Genomic DNA, 13,015 nt, shown 5'->3' with positions numbered 1-13,015 from the left:
GAATTTGAAAAATTGCTCATCACTGTCTGCTCCCATCTGCTTCTGCATACCACAAGCAGAAATTTCCTTGTGAAATGTTCCTGCTGTACATTTCCGCAGTTATGTCCCAAACCCTACACTAATTGGCTTTTACACCTACACTCCCTCCTCTTCTTGACTCCATTCTATTTTTTAACTTAATCACTCTTCTTCATCTCAGTTCTTTTCCTATAAGCTCAAGCCAGTTTGATGTGTACCTTCCTTTTATGTTACCATTTCAGAAGTTTACATTATTTTGAACTCCACATCCATGTTTCACCAGCTCTGCACTCAAAGATGAGGTGAGAAGGACTCAGTAACATCAGTGACTTTCCCCGTTAGGGAGCAGCAGAACTGGTACCCCTTCATGAAGGAAGATCAGCCTTCCAGAGGAGACCTTCCAGACAACACACCATCCCACAGCATCTAATCAAAGCAAGCAGAGCAGATCTGGGGACAGAAATGGTTTTGCCATCAAGTGAAGTGACAAGTCAGGCCCCAAGTCAAGCTAGCCACCAAGTTTGGGCAACACAGCTGAGCACAGGCCCTCCTACAACACAGGTCAGGCCAAGAGCATCGTGTCCCAGCCCAGATGGAAGCCCCAGTCAACGGCAAGGTTTATGACTGCACTCAGGGCTGGGCCCTCTGCTGCTACATCTGCTCTGCATGACACTGCACTGTAATTGTATTCATTGAAGAGAATGAACTGGGCACAGCTCCAGGAACTCTTACCAGCTGTAGACATTGTTTTGGCATCTCCAAATAACTTTCTTTAAATATTGTTCAATGATGATTGGAGAAAAGCAGATTATAAGCAAATCCAGTTCAGAATTAGCTTTATCCTGCCCTGGTACAATCACTGATCTAGTAAGTGCCTTTGTTCTCAGGCCCCCTACTTTCTCTGAGACAGGCATGCTTTCAGTTTTCTTCCCTTTCACTCACACTCCCAGCTTTAGCCATATTTAAGGGTAATCCATAGATGCTCCTTGTTGTCTTAGCTGGTACGCTTGGACCCAAGGCTTAGAGTCAGCTTAATCTAGACTTAACATCTTGAAAACTACAGAAATACTAGATGAGGCGTATTTTCTCTTTGTGCTTATTTGCGCCTTTTATATGTTTATTTAAATCTGCCATTACACTGAAATGATATACTAACACTAATGATATACTAACACTATACATCTTTCATAGGGATTAAGCACAGGGAATATATTTAAAGGTTTACAAAGCAGCCCTAAATCTGTCACAGCTCTCACTTCCGTCATATGAAATGCTGCCAACATTTTCTTTAAAAAATGTAGGACAGGGAAGAAAAACTGTGACTCTTATTTTCCTCTGAGTGAAAATAAGCCTCTATGTCCAACTTACTTCTCTTAATACTTCCTAAATACTTCTGAACAAGCAATCCTGAGCAAAGAAAGAAATCATCCAAAAGCACAAGATAAAATAATACACACAGAAATCACAAACTAACCTACAAAAATATTTGCCTAATAAAACTTTTCAATAATCCCAAAGTGTTTTCTATTCAGCTTTTAGCTGTCTGGTCTGTAGCTGTATTCTGAGGCCGCCTATTGATATTTTTCATAAGTGTTATAAGAATTAGCTGAAAATACCCTTGGAGTCAAGAGTGACTTGCAGAACTGCTGTGAGCAGCTTAATAAGGGTGCCAGAAGCATTTGCTGCTGTAGAACAACAACGCTACTGCCATATGCAACAACTGTTTTTTAAGGTATGTTTGCAGTATGGTAGACTACTATAGCATCCAGCTTTTGGAATACGTTCAGTGTTGGATTCTGCCGAATGTAATTATGGAAGAAAAATGAAGTTCAAAAGATGCATGAAGCACATAAAATATCAGTGGTTTGGTATCACACCTCAGGGATTACAAAACAGTATAGCAGACTTAATGAGCAACTCAAAACTGCTGTATAGACAAAATCTGACAGATGCCTTTAGCAGGAAAACTGCAATAACACAGTGGAAAATTTGTCTAAGCCACTGTTATGTCCATCTGACAGAACTTCTGAGAGCGGGCAGCATCAGCTTTGGAAAAAAATGCAGCAGAAAACAAAGTTGTAAAAATCTTTGTGAGGAAGTCCCTTACTGGACTGCAGTGACTGGATCAATAGTCTCATCCTCTGAAATGACAACTGACTACACAACTGTGTCAGCCTTTAATTTTACAACTAACTTCTGAACTTTTTATTGCATAGTTGTTTAGGTCTCAAGTGAAATGCTAGAAAGGAAGTACCTGTGTGCTCCTCTTTGATTTAACATACCATTTAGGACAAAAAAATATTCTGTTTATTTCTGTACAGCTAGGAATCGGTCAGAGCAATGACAGTACCACTCGGAAGTACATTATCATGGTTTAACCCCAGCAAGTACCAGGCAAATATTTGGTCACATAAGCCTCACAAAACCCCCCCAGCCCACCCCAGGGGGAATGGGGAGGATAACTGGAATAAAACCAATGTAAAAAACCACGGGTTGAGATAATAATAACTTATCTCCTAATAACTTTAATAATTCAAATAAAAAAATATAAACATCCTGTCCCTAGGCAGTAATTGGTCCCTCCTGGCCAACGTTCCCCAGTTTGATCGGTGCGTGTGATATTCTGTGTTATGGAACATCCCTCTCGCCAGTTTGGGTCAGCTGTCCTGGCCATGCTCCCTCCTGTCTTCTCGTCCACCTGCTCACCGGCAGAGCGAGGACTGAAAAGGTCTTGATTTGGGGTAAGCGCCACTCAGCAACACGTAACACATCAGTGTGTTGTCACCATTGTTCTCACATTAAATCCGAAACATAGCGCTGAGGCTGCTACTCGGAAGAAAATTAACGCTGCCCCAGCTGAAAGCAGGACATGCTTAAAAGCAGATTTTAGACCAGAAATGCTTAGTCGTTGTGTAAGTCACTCATTTTGAGAAAACAGGAGTCGGTGCATGTAAGGCAAAGGTGACATACGGACACGACGTTCCGGTGGACGCGGCCCGGCCGAGCAGACAGGTAACACAGCGGCACGATCGCGTCATCCTCCGTTTCCTCCTCTCCGACCCCGACCTACAACCGACACCGACCCGATACGCGCCGGTGCAGCTGCTCTCAGAGGTCAGGCAGAGCGCAGCGCAGCGCCGCCCCGGCCCGGTCACGGCGGGCAGCGGCCGCCGGCCGCCTCCTACAGAGGGGCCGCGGCCGCCGCCTCCGCGCCGCTCCCGGCCCGGCCCGGGCGCGCCCCCGCGCCCCGCCGCGCCCCCGGCCTGTCCCTCCGCGCTCGCCGTCGCGCCGCAGCCAATCAGCGCACGTGGCGCGGGGCGGGCGGGAGCGGGCGCGGGGCGGGCGCGGCCATGGAGGACGTGAGCGCCAAGTTCGTGTCGCAGAAGATCAGCCGGACGCGCTGGCGGCCACTGCCCGCCGCCGCGCTCCAGCCGCCCGACCTCTTCGCCACCGGCTCCTGGGACAACGAGGTACCGCCCGGGCGGGCCCGGAGGCGCGGCGCGACCTTCCCGCCGGGGCGCGGCGCGGGTGGCGGCGGCACCCCACGCCGCCTCGGTCCCCTGCGCCTCCGCCGCTTGGTGCGGGAGAGCGGGGCCGGAGCGGGCCGTGAGCACTGCCTGGCTCGGCAGTCCCGCGCTTCGCTTGGCCGTGCCGTGCTCGTATCCCCAAGGAAGCTGTGGGGCCGCCCCGGCGCACGGCAGCGTTATCCCCCTGGGCAAGCGCTTCCCTCCGGCCGGCGGCGGCTTCCATAGGAGCGGTGCGCAGCCCGCAGCCTATTGCTTTCCCTGGCTGAGGCTTATTGCTAGGTACTTTCAAAAGCGTTTTCGAGTAAGTGTGGTATCGTTTCCCTTCAGGATAACAGGATCTCCATTTGGTCTGCTGGCGACCTTGGAAATGCGGGCCTCAATGGTGAATATCATGGAGAACCTCATTTGCTGTGTGACATCCAGCACAACGGTGATGTTATGGATATGCAGGTAAAATACCTGTGTTGAATAAATCCGTATTTTTTAAGGGCTTGTCACTTTGGAGCAGTTGAGTGAGAGTGAACTGTCAAAATGCTGAGATTGGCCAAAAAATTCTTACAAAAGACAAAGCCAACCAATATTGCTGTGTTTTTCATGGGTTTGGTTTTTTCCCCTCCACCTACCAATAATTTAGGTTACTCTAAAATCAAAATTATCACCTTGGTACTAATATCGGCTAATAGCATTCTCGTCTCTCTAGTTTTTGGATCAAGAGAGAATCGTGGTTGCCTCATCAACAGGAACTGTAACTATATTCCGTCATCATCAAAATAACCAGGTATGTGACATGCACTGGCTTTAAGATGCTATTCTCTGTAATACAGGTTACTTTGATCTTAGCATAAAAAACATCTGGCTACCAAAATGAATTTCTTTTTAAAGTGTGTTTAAAATAGCTTTGACTTGACGCATACGAGGAAAGAAAATAGCGTTTTATACACATGCTACATAAACTAGATTCCAGAGTGAGACAGACTGGGGTGTCTCCTTGTCTGTATCTGTAACCAAACAGCCCATTCATTGAAAACATCTTTTAAAACATTAGAGTGTTTTGGGGCAGTAGATATTAATGAACTCCTACCTGCCTTATCAGAGTTTTTGAATTCTTGAACTAAATGACTTCTTTTTCAATTCTAACAAATTATGAATGAATTCTCATGAGTGTCATGTGAAGGAAGATAGGTAAATTCTGTAGCCTTTTGCTTTGGTTATAAATCACTGGAAATAAATGCATAATTACCTTTTTATATATGTTCACAATGACACAGTAAAGGTGAATATCAGTTAATAATTTGGTGTGGTACCTAAAATAAACTAACTTCCTTGCAATCAAGATCTGAATCAGACCTTTTATTTTCTAAGGGCATCTGTTTTTTTCCCCTGTCCTGGGGAAATATTGAAGACATCAGCCTAGTGAAAGACATTTTACAGCCCATAGTGTTATTTCTGATTGCTAGATCATGTGAACACAGTGGTTCAGAGAAGAAATTTTCATCAACTCTTAAGCACACAACCCTTTTACGAAACATTAGTTCAGTGGTTCAGAGAAGAAATAATTAACGTTTTTTAAAAGAGTTGTGTGCTTAAGAGTTGATGAAAATTTGGATCTCTTGATTTGTATTTGTATAGGAGGCTCTGATTCCCATGAAATACTGTGGCTTTCCTGGAGCTTGTTTCTGGTTTCATGAGTATTCTGGAAGATTTGTTCTATTGGGTTCATTATTTAAGACCGTAATTTCATGTCTGGTTACTACTTAGACGTTATCTGCTGACCACCGGTGGGAGAAAGCCCATTATCATGTGGATCAAGACACAGCTTGTGGTGGAGCAGCCTGTACAGGAGTCGTCTGCAACAACCCAGAAATTGTCACTGTTGGAGAAGATGGTAGAATAAATCTCTTCAGGGCTGACCAAAAAGATGCAGTAAGAGCTATAGGTATGTGAAATACCTGGGTTTTTAAATTAGTCTAGTTTGAAGGGGGTTTGGTTTTCAGCTTATTATAACAAAAAATTAGTTGAATATTGATTTCAGTATTCCAGGTTGAACATGTTTGTTCCAGATTATTCCTGTATCCCTCCAGAATTCAAATACTTGAAGCATATTTCAGATGTATTTCTATATTCACCTAGGTATTTTTAAATTCATGGTTTTGCAGTAAAAGTTGGAGAGGTAAGAGAGCGAACATCTTGGAAGATGCTCTCAGGTTCTTCAGAATGGAGTTCTGTGGTGTAAGCAATCTGTTTTGCTGGTTCCCAATTCAATGACACCTTGACATTTCTCAGGCACTAAGCTGAATCCTTAACTTGAAGATAGAACTCTTGTACCTCATTCAATAGTTGCAAAGGAATGCCTTGGAATTTTTTTTATTGTTTAGTGGATTTAAGAGTACAGTACAAAGTGCACAGGTTTGTAGTTAGTTAAGGTAGGAAGAAAAAAAATCTCTAAAGTTAGAGATTATGTAAAAATCTTTTGGAGCCATAAAGGTGTATCATTGCTAAACCACTTAGTCTGTCATAAAACTTTAAATCCTCTAGAACTTCAGCATTCAGTAATCCAACATTTCTTTTTAATGATGTTTTAGTGAGTTTTTTTCTTCCCCTCTGCTTTCATTTAAACAGTAGGCAGAAAAGTCATTCAAATATCTGTAACCAGGCATCAGTGTAACTTTTTTTGTCTCAGTATCAAAAATATTTCCATCTTATGCAGAAAGATAATAATTTGCCTATATTTTCTATATTGGCTTACACAAAGAACTTTAAAATACTTGAGGTGAAAGTACCCTAACTTAACAAAGTTACCCTGTCATAATCAAGATGAAAAGTTTATATATAGTAGCAGAAATAAAATACAAGAAAATAGTGTCTGTTTTTCAGAAGACCTCAAAAGTTTCACCTCAAAGCTGTGAATTGCTTGACATTTTAAATTACTGTGACAAAAAGAGGCACTGGAGAAAAAGACCTGAAAAAAGGGCCTTGCTATTTAGTTATTAACAAGCACAGCATAATTTGGGTTTAATTTGGCAGTTCAGAAAAGGTCTAAAAGATGGTGAATTAAGTGTTTCTATATAAAACTGCTTAATGCTGTCATCCAGCATTACTGTTCCTTGTGTTTAGAACTCCATTATGAAAAGCTCCGTAGCTACTTCCTGTCAGTAGGTGCTGGCCATATGAAGAAAACTTTTGAGAGCCATAAACTTGGTTGAATTAATTCCTCTTCTAGGAACTACAAAAAGAAATCTTACTAATCAACGAGTAGTTTTGTAATCACCAGAGCAAATTTAATACATTTTACAGATTTGTCTCAGTAATGTTTCATATAGTAAGCAAGGAAGGGCTCCTTTTTCACAGGGTATTTGCTGATACTAGAAAACTGAAACTGCAGAGGTTATGCACATGTTTAAGAAACTCTGTTCTGGTCGCTATTAAGACTTACTTTGTTGCAATTAAATGGAGACTATGATTCCATACCTGAATGCTCTCATCTCTTGCAGACAACGCAGACAGCAGTACACTCCATGCAGTGACTTTCCTTCGCACAACTGAGATCTTGACAGTAAACTCAATTGGACAGCTGAAAATATGGGACCTCAGACAGCAAAGAAATGAGCCATCTCAAATATTTTCTTTGTAAGACCTCCTAAGTCATTTGTTTTACTTATTTACTGAAAAGCATGTGCTACTTCATATAATCTGATTCAAATGTTTCCTAATAGCTTCCTAACAATAGGATGGTAAATTACTGGGTTTTTAAAAGTATTTTAACTTCTTTGGTACTTAAATAAGCAAAAGGCAGACTGCTTGATGGCTGAACCACTGTTGTGACTCAGCATTGTGCTTAGCAGGTCTGCTTTGTGATTTAACTTTTGAAGGACTATAATACCTGTACACTTCTCTTTTTATGAGGAAAAAACTTTCAATCCTTAATCCCAAACTCTACCTGTTTATATATGCTTTTCTCCACAGGCCTAATGTAAGGTTTCTGGCATTTGGAATGTATTTGAATGGTAACTTTGTGCCTTACAAGGTACTGTGAGAAAAGAAAATGGGCTAAATATCAATCCTGTTGTTGTCTGTATAATAATTCCCATTGCTGTGCCTAGACTGTGGTTTAGGTACCTGATTTTGTTAGTGCCTGGTCTCCCTTTTTAACTCTTAGTATATACTAAAATTATAAATATGTCATGCATCAGAACAATATTATTATAGGTATATGTAGAGTATTATTTGCCTGCAAGGCTTCTCACTCCTATAAAGCTGTCAGATGCCGTGTAGACGTTCCACAGAGCACAAAACCTGTTTGTAGCTTCATGTTATTGCCATACCTCTGGTTTCCAGTAGATGTCATGTGCCTTCAGCCTGGGGTGGTCAGATGTTAGAGGAACTGAAGTCCTGTCGATACTGGTTATTGCTTATCAATGCTCCTGATGCCACATTAGGGATTAAGAAGGGGGAAAATAGAAGCTAAATAAAAAAATTGTGTTTGGGTTATTTGGTTGTTTTGTTTTTTCTTCTTTGCAGGGCAGGTGACAGAGTTCCACTGCACTGTGTGGATAGGCATCCCAATCAGCAGCATATTGTGGCCACAGGGGGCCAGGATGGAATGCTGAGTATATGGGACATCAGGCAGGGTACTATGCCAGTGTCCCTGCTAAATGCTCACGAAGCAGAAAGTAAGTATCTGAAATGGAGGGGGAGAAGAAAGTGGCATTTTAGAGAAGTTTCTGATTCCTGTAAAAAAAAGTTGCTGTAACTGTGGTAGAAAACAATCACACATTTGCTATTTCATTGAATCATAGAATGGCTTGGGTTAGAAGGAACCTTAAAGCTCATTTACTTCCAACCTCCCCTGCCAAGGGTAGGGGCACCTTCCACTTGACTAGGTTGTTCAGAGGTCCATCCAACCTAGGCTTGAACATTTCCAGGGGTGAGACATTCACAACCTCTCTGGGAAACCTGTTCCAGTGCCTCACAACCCACACAGTAAAGAATGTCTTCCTAATAACCTAATCTAAACCTACTGTCAGTTTAAAGCCATTCCCCTTTATCCTATGACAACGTTCCCTTGTCCTTCATGTGTTTTAGCCTAGCTTCTAGGAGGATTTGTTCCATGTTTTTCCCAGGACCAGAGCTGAGGCTGACAGGTTGGTAGTTCTCAGGGTCTTCTTTTCTGTTCTTTTTAAACATGGGTTTGTGCCCATCTTTCCCTTTTTCCAGTCCCCTAGTACTTCACCGGACTGCCATAGCCTTTCAGACATGGAGAGTGGCTTGGCAACGACATCATCCAATTCCTTCACAACTCTGGGATGCATCTCATAGATTTATGTACATTCAGGTTCCTTAGGTGGAACCTGAGCTTCTTGTACAATGGGAAGGACTTTTCTCCCCCAGACCACGTCTTGCAGCCCACCCACGTGAGAGGTATGGGAAGAGAGGTTGCCATTGAAGAATGATGTAAGGAAGTTGTTGAGTAGTTCAACGTTGTCCCTGTCCAGTATCACCAGTTTTCTAGCATTGATTATCAGGGGTGTACACCTTCTTGGACCTTCCTTTTCTGGCTGACATACCTGTAGAAGCCCTTCCTGTTATTTTCATCCCTTGCCAGGTTCAGGTCCAGCTACTTCTTGGCCTTCCTCACTCTGTATCCCTAATCTTCATCTCTATACTCTTCCCAGGATACCTACTACTGCTCCATGTTTTCATCTGGAAAATGTGGCTTCCTTCTGGCTGTATAGGAGACTGTTTTTATCTAAAAGTGAACTCTATCTAAACTAAAAGTAGACTTAGTAAGCAATTCTTTGATGAGCTGTTAGATGCATTTGATCAGAATGGCTGTGTTTCTAGCAGGTTAGGTGTATAAATAGTCATGGTAGCTAGTGCAGATAGAGTAAAGCAGAATGCAGATACTAACAAACTTGAAAACATGAGGAAGAAGGGGAGACTCAGCATTCATTTGGTGTCTCCACAGTGCTGAAACAGCTCACTTTCCTGGTAACTATGTGAACAAGACAGCAATTAATTTTATGCTGAAAATCTTGTGATTTGATGCTACATTTAAATTAAAGGAGTAAAAATATTTCTTGATATTAAATTTTACTGACTTAAATGTCGTCTGCAGTTGTGGTATTTAGACACAAAATAATGTGTGTCCTGGGAAGGAATGCATGCTATGTGCGGATTTAAACTTAACAGCAGGGAATATGACATGATAGTATGCAAAATGCCTGAATTCAGGTAAGACTTTAACAATTTCCACAGTACTGAAAATGCAACAAAATAGGATCTTTTTCTTTGTTTTTCTTCTTTACCAATTTCCCCCTGCCAGCAGGGAGAAAACCTGCAGTATATAACTCAGGATGGGGCTTTGGGTTTTCTACCCACACACAATTAAAAATGAAAGGTTTTGATGGAGGCATGGGTTCTTGTAAATACATGTCTATATCATACTATACAAATACTTTGATCGAAGTACTTGAGACTTTTTCTGAAGTGGTTTTGTTCGATACTTCCAGTGTGGGAAGTTCACTTCCATCCCTCTGACCCTGATCATTTATTCACGTGTTCTGAAGATGGATCTCTTTGGCACTGGGATACTTCCACAAACATATCTGAAAAACCATCTTTTCTTCATCAAGGTAAGGATGTTTGAAGTCCATCTGCACTGAATTTGTCAGTTGGTAACATCATTACAGTCAGTGTTCTCACATGACCCAATTAATAACACAATCTCAATACAGAAAATTAAAAGCAGCTTTCTTTTCTTAGAAATCAAACTTAGATAAGCACTTTTCTTGGATAAGCACGTGAGAAAAACTACTTATACAGCAAACAGTTGTGCAGAGTTTTTTGTGGTCTGGTTTGGGTTTTATTAATCTGCTACCCTCTGACCAATGTGTGAAGGGACACATCTATGATTTCAAAGATAGACTGTATTCACTTAAAAATCATCTGTATGTAGAAAAGAAACAGAGGCAGCCTGACTGACATTATTGAGTCTCTGAGGGAGTTACACTAACTTAGAATACAAAAATAATTGATAGGTTAATGAGATAGTAGAATTAGGAATTTACAATTCAGGGTAATAATTGGAACTTTCAATAAATGAAACTGGATCCTTTTGCATGGTGGAAGGATTTTAAAGTTATGATACTGACTTTTAATATAAGCATTTATTTTCACATTCTAATCACAAAGACTGCTAAGTGCTTGCCACATTAGACAATAGTGAGGAAACTTCCAGATGTCAGCTGCTGCCTTTGGCCTCAAAGTTGTCATTCAGAGTTAAGTTTTATCTATGGAAATTATAGGATTACTAATTCAAGTTGAACTCTGCATGTTTTCAAGTATATGAAGTATAAATCCTTTAGCATCACTTCCGACACCTGCTAATCTTATGCCGAATGATGGTTCTTACAGTGTGAGACTTCAATTTGAATGTAAAGTGTTATGTGGAAAAAATTCAAAGTCAAATACAGGTTTATCACTTACTGCAAAGTAGAGAGGAGGAGCAGTAGGGAATAAGTGTTATTGTCACAAAGCTGAAAACCCCAAATAGAGCAAGACACTACAAACAGACTTGTGTTCTTGTACCCTTACTTTAATATCTGTCTAGAGAAACTTGCAGGTTTCTCTCCAGTGAGATGAGTTAATAGCTGTTGTGATATATTTGTCTTAACTGAGGATACAGCTGGTAGATAATTTTTGTAATTATTTCAAGTACTTGATTTTTTAAAGTTTTTTTTTCCTTAATTTACCAAAGAAATGACATCTCAACTACCCTGAAAACTGACTTAAATGTAAAATTATATTTTCATTATTTCTGATACATATCTACTGTGTTTCTCCAAATTCTGAGAATATATAAACAAAATTGAAACTTACTTCTTTGTCTTCCTTCTTTCAGGAGGAAGAAGCACTGCCTATCTTTCCCACAGTACCATTAACCAGTCTGTAGTAAGTGCCTGGCTAAGCAGTGATCCGACCAAAGACCGCATGGAAATCACCAACCTGATTCCAAATCAGACTTTGTCTGTGAATAGTTTAGACGTTCTAGGACCGTGCCTGGTATACGGTACTGACGCGGAGGCTATTTATGTGAACAGACAACTTTTTGCATGAAGTGACTGTGGTATCCCTTTGAAGTACTGACCAGCTTGAACTACTGGGAAATGTCAGGTTCATTCTTAATGCTACTCATTAGTCTGTTATTGGCGTGTGTGGGAGAGGCCTCAGCTTGGTCCTGGTGCTGTGGAAGAAGTGAGGTACTTCACATTCTGACAGCTGTCACTTGGATTCTCCAGGATGGGTAACGGAGCAAGCTTACATGCCATTTCTTCCCTGCTGCCTGCTTGGTTTTGACAAGCAGGAAAGTAGTCAGTAAGGGCAAAGTCTTTGCTGTAAAGTGATGTCCATAATACACATGCACATAAAAACAGAAGAAAAGGTAAACCCTGAATTTTTATTTTTCCCTGTAAAGATATTTTTCAAGTATCATTTCTAAAGCGATACTGTGGGCTTTGTGGAAATTCTTTTTATGTCACCTGAAAGAGATGGGGTTTTTTTTTAAGCTGAGTTTTTATATATATATAGGGGAACATAACTGTTAATGTTAGTTCGTGAGTTGGAAGGAAAACTGTTAAAGCTCTGAAATGTGAAAGGTTCTATAGGAATCTAAGCATTCTAGCAACATTATTTTGAATTATTCACAGCTTCATCATGGATGCTACATGTTAAAACTTGGTAACACACCAGTAAATCTCCCAACAGAAAAGTGGGGTTTATAATTAAGAAGTAATAATTGACAGATGTGTTGGCTGTGTTTTCAGGTGTAAGAATAAGACTTTCTAAACTTGAGACATAGTCTTTGTCACAAATTCACATCTGGTTTGTTGAAATGTTTGTAAAGTTTTAAATTTTGTTATTAGCATTGTACCTGCTTTTTGTTACAGAGAGCTCTTTCTCTTTTTATTAAAAAGTTTTGCACAAGAGTAGTTGTCGGACTTACTAAAATAATTCAAATAGATGTGCTTGGAGGAACTTAATTGGAGTGAGCCTGGGTATTGAGCCTGAAGGATGGAGAAACCTCTGTATTTGGGCAGGAACAGGCTAGTTATGAGGTGTTAAAGGGCATTTCCACCATAACCACTCAAGAGTGGCACTTTAATTCACGTCGGCGCGAGTGGCCTGGGTCTGCTGTGGCAGGAGCACCTTACCTGATGCACATTCCGTGTGTGTCTGGCTGCAGGAGCTGGATGGGCGCTGGGGACAGGGCAGTCCTTCCTTTGTGGGGCAAGGTGTACTGAGTTGCCAATGAGCTCCTTAGAGCAGCTTAAATTTTTGCTTCCCGATTTATTTGAAATGCAAAAGATGGAAATGAAACTGATCACTCCGAGTGCTAACCGGTGGGTTTTCCTTCCTGTTGGTCTGTAACGAGTCCATCGTTCGGGCATCAGTTGAAACACGAGGCTCAGCGG

The 13,015-nt window shown here is 41.3% G+C and overlaps 1 protein-coding gene across 1 annotated transcript; it reads left to right on the top strand.

Annotated features, from left to right (window-relative positions):
* The first annotated feature begins 3,326 nt into the window (after nt 1-3,326).
* Nucleotides 3,327-12,527, top strand: NUP43 (nucleoporin 43). The gene is made up of 8 exons (XM_068184574.1): nt 3,327-3,488; nt 3,873-3,995; nt 4,246-4,323; nt 5,304-5,481; nt 7,037-7,172; nt 8,064-8,215; nt 10,055-10,177; nt 11,446-12,527. Exons 1-8 carry the CDS (start codon nt 3,369-3,371, stop codon nt 11,658-11,660), a joined length of 1,125 nt encoding a protein of 374 aa, XP_068040675.1. The 5' UTR covers nt 3,327-3,368; the 3' UTR covers nt 11,661-12,527.
* The last annotated feature ends 488 nt before the right edge of the window (nt 12,528-13,015 follow it).

This window comes from Anomalospiza imberbis, chromosome 3, assembly GCF_031753505.1.
Source record: "Anomalospiza imberbis isolate Cuckoo-Finch-1a 21T00152 chromosome 3, ASM3175350v1, whole genome shotgun sequence".
In the NCBI taxonomy this organism is placed as follows: Eukaryota; Metazoa; Chordata; class Aves; order Passeriformes; family Viduidae; genus Anomalospiza; species Anomalospiza imberbis.
The sequence above is the reverse complement of the archived record's forward strand: the minus strand, read 5'-3'. Positions and strand labels throughout refer to the sequence as shown.